This window comes from Mobula birostris, chromosome 16, assembly GCF_030028105.1.
Source record: "Mobula birostris isolate sMobBir1 chromosome 16, sMobBir1.hap1, whole genome shotgun sequence".
Classification (NCBI taxonomy): Eukaryota; Metazoa; Chordata; class Chondrichthyes; order Myliobatiformes; family Myliobatidae; genus Mobula; species Mobula birostris.
Genome location: NC_092385.1, coordinates 58,576,051 through 58,590,165, shown reverse-complemented (window position 1 = coordinate 58,590,165; position 14,115 = coordinate 58,576,051). Strand labels below are relative to the sequence as shown.

The 14,115-nt window shown below is 45.6% G+C and overlaps 1 protein-coding gene across 5 annotated transcripts in view; it reads right to left on the bottom strand.

Moving 5' to 3' along the window:
• The window catches only part of pcbp4 (poly(rC) binding protein 4), a 94,433-nt gene that overhangs the window by 63,806 nt on the left and 16,512 nt on the right, over positions 1 to 14,115 (bottom strand). For 4 of the 5 annotated variants that reach the window (XM_072280704.1, XM_072280707.1, XM_072280705.1 and 1 more), the window contains exon 2: positions 2,334 to 2,429. In XM_072280704.1, coding sequence (XP_072136805.1) covers positions 2,334 to 2,429 — 96 coding nt within the window. Of the gene's footprint in view, positions 1 to 2,307; positions 2,430 to 14,115 lie in introns of all 5 variants that reach the window. The other variant, XM_072280710.1, reaches the window with a different exon arrangement.

Below are 14,115 nucleotides of genomic sequence, written 5' to 3'. Positions count from 1 at the left end.
TATTTTGCCCGGGCTAGAGAGACCACACAAGCTTTGAAGCAGCTGCTAGCTCTCTTTGAAGAGGGAGTGAGCGAGCAAAAATTAGGCAGCTGACACATTCCAGATGCCAGCATTCTGTGTTTCGTGAGGATAACACACTCACATCACACTTGACTCGAGTGATTGCACTATCAGCACACTGGGATTGAGCGGGTTACATCACAGGGGCTCTCCAGCAGCCGACCCCTTCTCTCTCCCCCATCGAAATATCATAGTGATCCTGCAAGGGCCGAGAGTAGGGAAAATACAAGGCTTGGGCTGACTCCAAGCGCAGCCTGGCTGACTGAAAGACAAGGTCAGACTCGAGAGTCAACACCATCAGCCATAAACTGCAATTGAAAAGTGGCTGACTCAAGTTAAAATCAACAAAAACAACAGTACACACAATCAAAATGAATCATGTGGAATAGATCCTTTGACCCACAATGTCTGTACTAACCAGGATGCCAAATTAGCTGCCTGCACATCATTCATACCTCTGCATTCCCTGTTTAAGTGCCTCTGAAACATCACTATCACATCTTTTTCCGTCACCATCCCTGGCAGCACAGCTTGATTCAAGTTTATCACGCGCACGTTGAAACATACAGAGAGATGCATCATTTGTGTTAACAACCAACAAAACACAGCGACGTGCTGGGGGCAGCCCGCAAATGTCGCCACACTTTCCGATGCCAACTTAGCAGGCTCACGATGCCTGGCAGAACAACACAGAACACAACAAAATAGCGATTGGTGCAACACTATTGCAGCCCGGGGCATCAGACTTCAGAAGTTCAATTTACAGCGCCGTCTGTAAGGAGTTCTCTCTGTGACCACGTTTACTGCGGGTGCTCCAGTCTCCTCCCCCGGTCCAAAGGCATACCTGTTGGTAGTTCAATTGATCGTTATAAATTGTCCTGCGATCAGGCCAGTGCTGGGCAGTGGGACTTGCTGGGTTGGAACGGTCTGTTCTGTATCTTTAAATAAATAAACCCTACAAGCAACAAAATGACAACAGCAAAGCAAGTCCCTTTCCTCCCACACGCACACACATCCAAGAAGCCTATCAGTCTTTAAAAATAAACCTCACATCTCCTTTAAAACTCTTCCCTGCTCCCCGACCCCCCCGCCCCAATCTCCACCTTCAAGCAATGTCGTCTAGTATCATACATTTCTTTTACACAGCTGAACTGGAGGGAGCCAGCACAGATCACGCAGCTGAGGCATGTGGATCAGTGTTGGGGAGAGTGATCTAATCTAATCCCCACATTGATTTGTACTTTGTGTCCTTCCTGCTAGTTTAGAGAAGCCCATGTACAACTGACAGTAATCCTTAAACGAGGAGGCATCGCAGCATCTTGTGCCTTGATGAGGGGGTGCAGCCCGGAAAAGCATAAAATATAAAAAGGGTCTCGGCCTGAAACGTCGACTGCACCTCTTCCTAGAGATGCTGCCTGGCCTGCTGCGTTCACCAGCAACTTTGATGTGTGTTGCTTGATTTATCTTTAAAAATCAGCTCCAGGCATCTGCTTTATTTTTTTTAATTTAGAGGTACAACACGGTAACAGGCCCTTTTGTCCTGATATGCCCGAGCCCATACGTGACCAATTAGCCAACGAGCCCATATACCTTTGGAATGCTGGAGGAAACCCGAGCACCTGGAATAAACCCACGTGGTCTCAGGGAGAACATACAAACTCCTTACAGACTGCAGTGGGAATTCATAGAGGCTATCTTACCCCCAGTATCTCCTTCTCTTGCCCCTTCCATATGGTTCCTTTTTGTTCAACAGATCATCAGTATCAACTTCTCAGCCAAGGTTCCCTAAATCTTGATATCTTACACAATTTTTGGTAGTTTTAAAAATTTTTTGCTACATGCTGAGCAGCTGACAGCCAGTACCTAGGGGTGCAAAATGGTATTGGGCTGCAAGTACTGATGGCTTGGCAGGGCCTCAGTGGAAACCTGGGCTGTGCACCCACAGTCTTAGTTGTGCTGAACCAGGATTAAACTCTGTGCCAGACACAGCTACAGAGCTAAAAGGCTGCAAAGGAGATTAGTTTTCATCTCAATATAATGGCATGCTGGAGGCTTCGGCCAAAACCTGCTCTCTCACATCCCCAATGGAATCAAAGCAGGCTAATGGGATTTCCACATTACCTGCGTACACATCCATTATCCTTATTTCAATTCAATAAAGTAATGGAATTGATCAGTAGTAAACTGCCGGACCATTAGTACAGTAACCTAGTTAACAGCAGTTAGAATAGCGTCAGAAAGTTTTACCTGACCAATCTCCTCGTGTCACCAACCTGTTGCTGTCCAGTAACTGTGCAGCCGGTTTACCAACAGGCTCTGAGGGAGCTCCACGTGAAAGTTGTTGGGATTCAGGAGAACAGACAACTGGGCTGCAGAGTAGAAAGAAATGGACAAGTTACAGAAGATGAGTCAGGGTTATGAGTATTATTGGGGGGGGGGGGGTTGCTTTATCCCCCATGCTGCTTTGCATTTAGTTTGATGTCTTGCTTTACATAGCACAAAGCAGAGAACAAGCCTGGCAGTGACCATCTCCAACAGGAGAATCCAAGCACCTACTTGACCTTCAATGGCATTACCATCACCAAGGGATCAGAAAGGGGACCAGCCATGTCATAGCATCATTGAAGGCATGTCTACAGCAAACAAGCAGGCCCTTCAGCCCATCTAATCCATGCCAACCTATTATTCTACCTAGTCCCATCAACTCACACCTGGACTATATCCATCGATGGATACAAACAAAGGGTTAGAGGCTGGGATGCCTGCAAAGAATGTCTCCTCTCAGACTTCCCACTAGCCACACAGATGTCAACATCAAATACGCTGCCAAGAAAATCTACAGATGCTAGAACACACACACTCCCCCCCCCAGAGAATTCACCCTCAATAATTTCTCCTTCAGCTCCTCCCACTTCCCCCAAGCAAAAGTGGTACCCATGGGCACTCGCATGGGTCCCAGCTATCCCTGCTTCTTTGTTGGCTACACGGAACGGTCTATCTTCCAATCCTACAATAGTATCACTTCCCACCTTTTCCTCTGCTACAGCGACAACTGCATTATTGGCGCAGCTTCCTGCACCCATGTTGAGCTCATCGACATCATCAACTTTGCCTCCAACATCCACCCTGCCCTCAAATTTACCTGGTCCATTTCCGACACCTCCCCCCCCCCCCCCACCACCTTCTCGATCTCACTGTCTATCTATGGAGACAGTTTATCTACCGTTATCTTTTACCAACCCACTGATTCTCACAGCTACCTGGACTATACCACTTCCCAGCCACCTGGACTATACCACTTCCCAGCCTGTCACTTGTAAAAGAAAAATAACTGCCATCCCCTCCTCTCAGTTCTTCCATCTTCACCGCAGCTGCTCTCAGAGTGAGGCTTTTCATACCAGGACTAACAAGATGTCCTCCTTCTTCAAAGAAAGGGGTTTTCCTTCCTCCACCATCAACGCTGTCCTCACCTGCATCTCTTCCATTTCACACACATGTCTGTCCTCACCCATCCTCCCACCACCGTATCAGGGATGGGGTCCTCTTGTCTACACCTAGCACCCAGTAGCCCACATATTTTGCACAATTCTCTGTAACTTCCACCATCTTCAACGAGATCCCACCTCCAAGCACATCTTTCTCCCCCTCCACTACACTTTCCACAGGGATCGCTCCCTACACGACTCCCTTGTCCATTCATCCCTCCCCACTGACCTCCTGGCACTCATCCTTGCAAGCGGAACAAGTGCTACACCTGCTCCCTCCTTCACCACCATTCAGGTAAACAGTCCTTCCAAGTGAGACAACACTTCACCTGACTGTCTGCTGGGGTCATCTGCTGCATCCGGTGCTCCCAGTGTGGTCTCCTGTATAATCAATGAGACCACTTTGCTGATCACCTACACTCCAACCGCCAGAAGACATGGATCTCCAGTGGCCACCTGGTTCAATTCTATTTCTCATTTCCATTCTAACATGTCAGTCCATGGTCTCCTCTACTGCAAAGATGAGGCCATATTCAGGTTGGAGGAGAAACACCTCATATTCTGTCTGGATAGCCTCCAACCTGATGGCATGAACATCAATTTCTCAAACTTCTGGTAATTCCACCCCCTCCCCCAACATTCCTGTTTCCTCTCTCACCTCATCTTCCTAACTGTCCATCACCTCCCTCTGGGTGCTCCTCCCCTTCCCTTTCTTCCATGGTCTTCTACCCCCTCCGATCAGATTCCCCCCCTCTCCAGCCCTTCATCTCTTTCACCCATCAGCTTCCCAGCCCTTTACTTCACTCCTCCCCCTCTCCCAGTTTCACCTATCACCCTCTACTTCTTCCTCCTATCCCCCTACCTTCTTGATCTAACTCCTCTTCTTTTCTTCCAGTCCTGATGAAGAGTTTTGGCCCAAAACATCAACTGTTTATTCTTTTCCCTAGATGCTGCCTGGCCTGCTAAGTTCCTCCAGCACTGTGTGTTGATCAAATACTCTGCAGTTCCCCGGAAGTGCCCAGCAATGCAGGAGACTGGGTGGCAGCCCTTCACTCCCCCTGAACATACATTACCTCTACCATGCTGCACAGTGATGACTACACACAACACACACTGCAGTCACTCTGTCACGCTCTGCAGAGCACCTACCAAGCTCACACACTCCACAAAGGAACAAGAGTGTCAGAGCACTCCCACGTAAAGTGGATGTTGAGATGAGGTTGAGATGTTGATGCAGTATGGGGGAAGTCCAGGATGAGATAACAAAGCCTTAGAATACAAGGATATCCCTTTAGAACAGATGAGAGGGAAGTTCTTTAACCAGGGGGTGGTGAATCTGTAGAATTCATTGCCACAGATGGCCGTGGAGGCCAAGTCATTGGGTGTATTTAAAGAGGTTGATAGGTTCTTGATTATTAAGAGTGTCAACGTTTACAAGGAGAAACCAGGAGAATGGGGTTGAGAGGGATAATAAATCAGCCACCAAATAGCAAAGAAAACACAATAGGATGAATAGCCTAATTCTGCTCCTGTTACTTATGATCATTTGAATAGTTCTCCTTATACCACTCCAAGTTGGAAATACAGTGGATTCTGATTTATTGGGCCATTGGTTAATCGGGGCAACTGCTTATTTGGGACAACTCTTAAAGAACAAAAAGTAATCGAGAAATTAGCCAGGATTCCCTTTATTTGATACACTATGCCACCTAATCGGGGTAGATGTCTGTTGTCAAACATTTTCTAACTAGCTTCAGCAGACATCCCACCTCTCCCGGAAGTTCCGGGAGACTCTCGCATATCGATAGTGGCTCCCTGACGCCCGGAAATTATATACAATATCCCGGAAATAGATTTTTTTGAGAGAGAGAGCGAGTATCCTGATTGGTCTCTCTTCGTGCTAAGAGTGGTCCCCAACCACTGGGCCATGAGGAAACAATATGATTTGGCGATATGAAACGATCTGAGTCATTTGCACCTTTCCTCATTCCCTGCCACACACTGTTGAACTTGAACACACGCGAGGTCATTATGCACACGTCATCCATGTCAGCACGGGAAAAAGATCAACTCCTTGAGCTTGTAAATGACGGCGGGCTGAGAAGTTTGTTTGACATAACATCTCTGCTGGCATTCTGGATCAAAGTCAAGGCTAGATACCCTGAGATAGCCACGAAAGCACTGAAAACGTTGCTTCCATTTCCAACATCATATCGCTGCAAAGCGGAGTTTTCTGCAATGAATGCAACGAATACTAAATTGCAGAATAGACTGGACATAAGGAACCCCCTTCGAGTATCACTGTCTCCTGTCACCCCTCGATGTTGCAGGGAAACAAGCCCAGGGCTCGCACTGATTCAGCGATATTGGTGTGTTGCAATGATTTTATATGTTCATACAGGGAAAATATGCGTTCTGTGTTTAATATCCAAACGTTACTTAAAATGTTATGATGCTATTGACTTATCACCTATATTCTGGTCGTGATTAACACCCCCCGCCCCCGGTCGGCCAGTCCGCAAGAATATTGTCAATATTAAACCGGTCTGCAGTGCAAAAACCCCTGCTAAGTAGACCTATCAGTTTTCTCTGTGGGCGGGTTTTACAGTCGACCTCAAAAATAATGACAGTGTTGCTCGCTGCACTGTTTGCAACAGTGACTTTTCTATTGCCAATGGTGGGTTAAAATGTAAAAGACATGTTGAGGTGAGTTTAACAGGTGTCATTACAGCATAGCTAACGTTATTTAAACTAGCTGGCTAGCTGCTAAGGAGCTACGCTATTGATGTCCTACGTGATGAGGCCAAACTCCCTGTAGACTTGCTTAAAGTTGTAATAGAATAAGCATGATACTACAAGTACATATTTTAATGTCACATTTGCTGCATATACCCAACATGGTTTACAGATTAGACAAAATCACTAAACAAAGTTTTACATACACCCTTGGAGGTTGACGCAGGGGTGGGGGGGGGGGGGAGGGGTGCTACCTCCCTGAAATGAGTTTTTGCAGGGTGGGATGTCTGCTTCAGTCTTGTGTACTTATGTGGCTATTAGACCATGCTTAGAACAAACAGTTTTTAAAATAGCATCAGTTGCTTATGTTTGTGTTCAAAAAGCCTGGAAGGCTTGTGAAGGTAGAGGGTAAAATGAATGCAGCAAAATTCAGGGAAATCCTGCAGGAAGACTTCCAGCAAGACAATGACCCCAAGCATAACGCCAAAGCTACACAGGAATGGCTTTAAAACAAAGTTAATGTTCTGGAGTGGCCAAGTCAGAGTCCAGACCTCAATTCAATTGAGAATTTGTGGCTGGACTACAAAAGGGCTGTTCACTCATATTCCCCATGAAATCTGACAGAGCTTGAGCAATTTTGTAAAGAGGAATGGGGGAAAATTGCAGTGTCCTGATGTGCAAAGCTGATAGAGACCTATCCACACAGACTCAAGGCTGTAATTGCTGCCAAAAGTGCATCTACTAAATACCAATTTGAAGCAGGTGAATACTAAAACAATGAATTATTTTGTGTTTTATATTTGTAATTAATTTAGCTCACTTTGTAGATATCCATTTTCATTTTTACACAAAAGGGACTTTTTCTGTTGATCAGTGTCAAAAAGAGCCAAATTAAATGCACTATGATTCAATGTTGTAAAACATGAAAATTTCCAAGGGGTGTGAATACATTTTATAGACACTATGTCTGAACCAGTCAAAGCACAGAAACAGGCCCTTCGGCCAGTCATGTCCATGCTGACCATGATTACACGCAGCCTGTTTTATTTCCACAACCCCATGAACTCTTCCCTCATTCACTTACACACTGGAGACAATTCAGTGCAATCAAATGCAGAGGGCTGTAAATTTAGTCGGCTCCATCTTAGGTACTACCTACAAAGTACCCAGGACATCTTCAAGGAGCGGTGTCTCAGAAAGGCAGTCCATTATTAAGGACCCCCAGTACCCAGGGCATGCCCTTTTCTCACTGTTACCATCAGGTAGGAGGTACAGAAGCCTGAAGGCACACACTCAGCGATTCAGGAACAGCTTCTTCCCCTCTGCTATCCAATTCCTAAATGGACATTGAACCCATGAACACTACCTCACTTTTTTTAAAATATAGATTATTTCTGCTTTTACTTGATTTTTAATCTATTCAATATATGATCACTAATTAATTTACTTATTTTTACTACTTCTATGTTATATATAGCATTGTTTTGCTGCTGCTGCTAAGTTAACAAATTTCATGGCACATGCCAGTTGCAATAAACCTGATTCTGATCCAGTTAACTTTTCACATCTCTGGGATGAGAGTGGAAACCAGGACAGCCACAGGAAACCCGGATGGTCAGAGGGAAAGCTTACAAGCTCCACACTTCGATGGATTGGACCCAGGTTACTGGAGCTGTAGGGCAGTGATTCTATTAGTTGAGCCAATGTGCGCCGTCAGTTAATGCTGCGATTTAGCCTTCAGTGAGACCCCACACGAGAACATATGAAGCAAGCTTTGAGTGCAGACAGTTGGGGATAATGTGCTACAGAGTGAGAACTGGTATCAAACAAAGTGGATGAAATGATTCCTTTATCAGGAAGTAATGATAATGATAAAGGATAATGATTAGTGCAGTTCACAGGGATCAATGGTGGTCCTCTAGCAGTTCATAATCAATAACAATGATTATGGGACGACAAAACCAAGTGCCATGTGTCTTTTACCTATGGTGCAAAGCCCACAGCAGTCACAGGCTGGAGGCCAAACATATTAAATCCTGGCCAGGGTAGAGGCAGAGCTGATGCTTCTCCTCGATGGAGTGCCGAGGGATGTGATGTTGAGGCTCTATAAGGCATCTCACTTGAAGTACTGTGGGCAGTTTTGGTCTCCTTATTTAAGAAAGGATGTGCTGACGTTGGAGAGGGTACAGAGAAGATTCACTAGAATGATTCCAGGAATGAGGGTTAACATATGAGGAATGTTTGTCTGCTTGGAGTTTAGAAGAATGAGGGGAGACCTCATAGAAACATTTTGAATGTTGAAAGGCATGGACAGAGTGGATGTGGCAAAGTTGTTTCCCCATGATGGGGAAGTCTAGTATGAGAGGGCATGACTTAAGGATTGAAGGGCGCCCATTCAGAACAGAAATGCGAAGAAATTTTTTTAGTCAGAGGGTGGTGAATCTATGGAATTTGTTGCCACAGGCAGCAGTGGAGGCCAAGTCATTGGGTGTATTTAAGGCAGAGATTGATAGGTATCTGAGTAGCCAGGGCATCAAAGGTTATGGTGAGAAGGCAGGGGAGTGGGACTAAATGGGAGAATGGATCAGCTCATGATAAAATGGCAGAGCAGACTCGATGGGCCAAATGGCCGACTTCTGCTCCTTTGTCTTATGGTCTTATGTCTTATGGTCATGAACTCAAGGCTAACATCTTCAAATGAGGAAGAAATGAGAGGAATTTTCTCAATGAGAAAACAGTGAACCTTGCTACACAAGGGAGCTGAGGATCAGGTCACTCAGTACATTCAGAGAGTCATACCGTAGTAAAACAGGCCCTTCAGCCCAACTCTTCCATACTGACCAAGTTATCTAACTGAGCAAGTCCTATTTCTCAGCATTTGGCCCATATGCTTCTAAAGCACACACACACACACACACACACACCTGTTTAAATGTCTTTTAAACATTGTAATTGCACCTGCTTCTATTACTTCCTCTACATGTTGCCCCTCAAGTGCCGTTTAAATCTTCCTTCCCCTGTTGTGCTCTGGTTTTTAAACTGCCCCACTCCAGTGAAAAAACACCCACTCGTCTATGCATCTCAGAGATACTTAAAGCCTCAAGGACGCAGCTTGATCGCTATTACTCCAAAGACAATTAATGCCCCTTCCTATTCAGCCTCCCCTTGCCACTCAAGCCCTTCAGCCTCAATAACACCCTCATGAATCATTCCTGCACCCTCCCTGGCACAATGACATCTTGTAGCAGAGTGACTAGAGCTGTACACTGTACCCACGTGCAGTCTCACAATGACTTGCTGTAACATGACAGGAACTGATGGGCTTTCAGATAGTAAGGGATATTGAGTTAGTGTATATATAAATAAAAAAGGCACCAAAGTAAAAGATCAGGAATTTTCTTTTTGGAGTGAATGAGGATAAGAGGAGACTTGATAGAACTTTTCAAGACAAGAGGCATAGATCGAGTGGATAATCAGAGACATTCCCCCCACCCCCCAAGGTGAAAATGGCTAATACAGGGGGCATAATTTTAAGGTGATTGGAGGAAAGTATGGGGGGGGGGGATGACTGGCAGTTTTGGTAAACAGAGTGGTGGGTGCGTGGAAGGGAGAGTGACAAAGGCAGATACATTATAAGAAACTCAAATAGGCAAAAGGATGATAGAAAAATGGAAGGCTATGTAAGAAGGAAGGGTTAGATTGATCTTAGAGCAAGTTAAAAGGTCAGCACAGTATTGTGGGCCAAAGGGCCTGTACTGTGCTCTGTTTTATGTTCAAATCATAATTTTACTGAATGACAAAAACAGACGCAAGTGAGAGAATGGCCTACTCCTGCTTCGCTCATTCACATTTCCCAGATGGTGGACAGAGTACCCAGCACAGTGCACCAACTGTTCAAGCTTCTGCTCTCCAATGACACTGGGAAAATGACTGACACTCCAATGGCACAAGGACCCCTGACTGCAGAGGGGCAGCGCACAAGCCAGCACATTGGAGGAGGACGAGCCAGCTCGGACAGGGTTCACTGTTCTCACCAAGGTGTCACCACTTCCAACTGGGGATGGGGGAAGAAACACAGAACATTACAGCACACTACAGACCCTTTAGCCCACAATCTTATGCTGACGATAGGAACTCATTTCCCCTTGTTTGCTATTTCTCTCGGTTCCCCTCTCTCACACAATCTCCCCCGAACCACCACCCCAAGTCCAGAACATTCCTCATCTATCCAACAACAGGGCACACTTGGGGACAAGAGGGATGGAAGGAAGACAGAGCTAGGCCAGGCCATTACAGGAAGGAGTCCCAGTGTCAGGCTGTGGGAGTATACTTTATTGTCACCAAACAATTGATACTAGAACGTACAATCATCACGGCGATATTTGATTCTGTGCTTCGCGCTCCCTGGAGTACAAATCAATAGTAAATATTAAAAATTTAAATTATAAAATCATAAATAGAAAATAGAAAAGAGAAAGTAAGGTAGTGCAAAAATAACTGAGAGGCAGGTCCAGATATTTGGAGGGTACGGCCCAGATCCGGGTCAGGATCCGTTCAGCAGTCTTGTCACAGTTGGAAAGAAGCTGTTCCCAAATCTGGCCGTATGAGTCTTCAAGCTCCTGAGCCTTCTCCCGGAGGGAAGAAGGACTCAAAGTGTGTTGGCTGGGTGGGTCGTGTCCTTGATTATCCTGGCAGCACTGCTCGACAGCGTGCGGTGTAAAGTGAGTCCAAGGACAGAAGATTGGTTTGTGTGATGTGCTGCGCCGTGTTCACGATCTTCTGCAGCTTCTTTCAGTCTTGGACAGGACAACTTCCATTCCAGGTTGTGATGCACCCTAGAAGAATGCTTTCTACGATGCATCTATAAAAATTAGTGAGGGTTTTAGGGGACAGGCCAAATTTCTTTAGCTTTCTCAGGTAGTAAAGGTGCTGGTGGGCCTTCTTGGCAGTGGACTCTGCTTGGTTGGACCAAGTCAGTTCATTTGCAATATTGACCCCGAGGAACTTAAAGCTTTTAACCTGTTCCACTTGCGCACCACCATAAAGGTTTGGAAAGCCACTTAGAGCCAGGAAGAGTTTTACTACAAGTCTAGAGTGGTCAAGATATTTCGGATCCCCGAGGAAGAGTTGGGCCATCAAGGGGATGAGGACACTCCAACCTATTCTAGGATTGAGCACCAAATCCAGTACAAACTGGATGAACCCCAGAAAAACCCCAGCAATCCAGAGAAAGGTCAAATAGCATAGTGACTGTCCCTTCAGCCTACTGTGTCCATGCTGATCAAGGACACATCTATACTATCCCCATTTACCAGCACTTGGTCACTCCACTTCTTCAATGTTGAGAGAGTTCAGGATCCCATCATTGGCTAGTTCAGGGGTCATTACCAAAGATCAGAGCCCAAAGGTCGATTGGAGTCTGGAAGTCAATGCCTAATTGCCAAAGCCTAGGGACAGGAGGCCTGACTTGGATTTGAAGGACTGTCCATGTATGGGCGAGAGGGAGAAAAGGGATTTGTTTTGCAGTTTGTTGCATTCTGTGTCGTTCTGCCAAGCAATGTGGGCATGCTATGCTGGTGCCAGAATGTGCAGCGAAACTTGTGGGCTGCCCCCAGCGCATCCAAGAGTGTTGGTTGTCAATGCAAATGATGCATTTCACTGTGTGATTTGATGTACTCGCGATAAATAAACCTGAAAGAATTGGCCTCCATCACCTCCACAGGCAGCATGTTCAAAATCCAACCACCCTCTAGATCAAAACTATCCCCCCTCAAAATTCCCCACCAGATCTCCTATCCCTTACCGACTGACGGTGAACGGGAGTGGGTGGTGGCAATCAGTGATCAGAGCCGCTCGGGATCAACTGCATATCTGCAAAATCGCCACGGCAACAGGGGCCTGAGACAGATGATCAGCCTGGGGCAGATGAATGGAATGGACCAGATGGTGTCAGGGGAAGGAAGGAGTGTAATGTGTGCAATCGATGGAACATCATTCTGTTGCTCAATATTCAGGACAGGGAAGTCATTCTGCTTTCTTGACCTTCTGCACCCATCCTTGCCGCAGAACATCACTGCTTCATTTTACTGCTTTTGATTTTGTGCACAGATTGCAAAATAAAGTCATGAAAAGTGTCACAAACACAAATTTAGCTTCAATATTCTGCAAATTTGGTTGATTTAGTGAAAAAAAAAATCCTCTTCCTCCAAGATAGGTAATGTTACAGGGCATAAACTTAGGATAAGGGGCAAAAGATTGGGGGGGGGGGGGAAGATTCAATGGGAAACCTTTTCACGTAGAAAATTGTGAAAAACCTGGAATACACTCCAGACAGAGTGGTGGAAACATAGCTGCTGGTGGTATTTAAGAAATGTCTAGCTAAGTATTTGAATTACCTCAGCATAGGTAGCAATGGCCCAAAACCTGGCAGATGGGTTCAATACAAATGGGGGCCCCCCCACTGGTCAGCATGGATGCCCCATTTCCATGCAGTGTGGCTCTATGAGAATACATTAACCTCTCACCCATATGGTCTGGTTTAACAGCAGCTCGTTTGGAAATAAAGTTTGTCAAACAAGATTCTTAGAAACTCGCAAAGCAAATCCTCCAGAATCCTGGATCATACACAAATTGAGAGAGTGGCAAATTCCAGCAGCTGATTTTATGAACCATTTATAATGGAACTCTTGTGACAGGAAGCCAAAAAAACATTACATTAGGCTTTCATGGCTCTGCTCCTCGGGAAGCACAAGCAGAGAGCAGATTTAGTGAAATCTCTTTACCTCTGGCAGAACCAGCTGAGTGAAAGGGGAAAGGAGATAGGGGAAAACAAAAGAGGTCTATCAAACCACAGATAAGACTCACTGGGGTGAATCCCGCTTTAAAGTGGCTGAACGGATAGATGTATCGTCTCCTTTCCTTGACTTTTGCTGAGGCAGTATTGCACAGCACAGAAACTAGCCTTCTGGCCTATCACACCCATGTGTACACAGAGCCCTGGTCTTCAGAAGGGTTTCCTTCTGGTGTTCCAGTTTCCTCCCATAGTCCAAAGACATTTTGGTTGGTAGGTTAGTTGGTTATTGTGAACTGTCCCGTGATTAGGCTAGGGTTCAATTGGGGGATTGGTCAGCACAGTTCAAAGGGCCTGATGGGCCTATTCCTGGTTGTACCTCAAAAATAAAAATAAAAACCAAGATATCAACTGTATATTTTCCTCCACAGATGCTTGCCTGGCCCACTGAGCCCCTGCAGCAATTTTTTTTGTGTGTGGCATCAAGAAATCAGGATTAAGACTGAAAAACTAAGAAGAACAGAGAGTGGCAGTGGAGAATCCTTCCACTTCTACAGCATAATCTAGAGTTATAAAGCACTACAGCCCAAAAACAGGACTTTCAGCCCATCTAGTCCGTACCAAACTATTATTCTGCCTGGTCCCATTGACCTGCACTTGGACTATAGCCCCTCCATACCCCATCCAAATTTCTCTTAAACATTGAAACTAAATCTGCAAATGGGACTTGCTGCAATTCTGCCTTCCAGTCATAATTCATATTTCTGGGACTTAACACAAAAACCAGCCTCATCTCCATAGAGCCTGTTTGCACTTCCTGTTGCCTTGGGAACCATAATAAAGGCCATCAAAATCAAGGCCCCCCCCCACTCATCATTTTTCTCTTCTCCCCCTTACCAGCAGGCAAAAGGTACAAAAGCTTGAAAACACGCACTCCAGGAAAGCTCGTATCCTGCTGTTATAAGACTGTTGTACAAGACAAACACTTAACTTCACAATCTACCTCACTTGTGGCCTTTGCACCTTGTTGTGTACTCACACGGC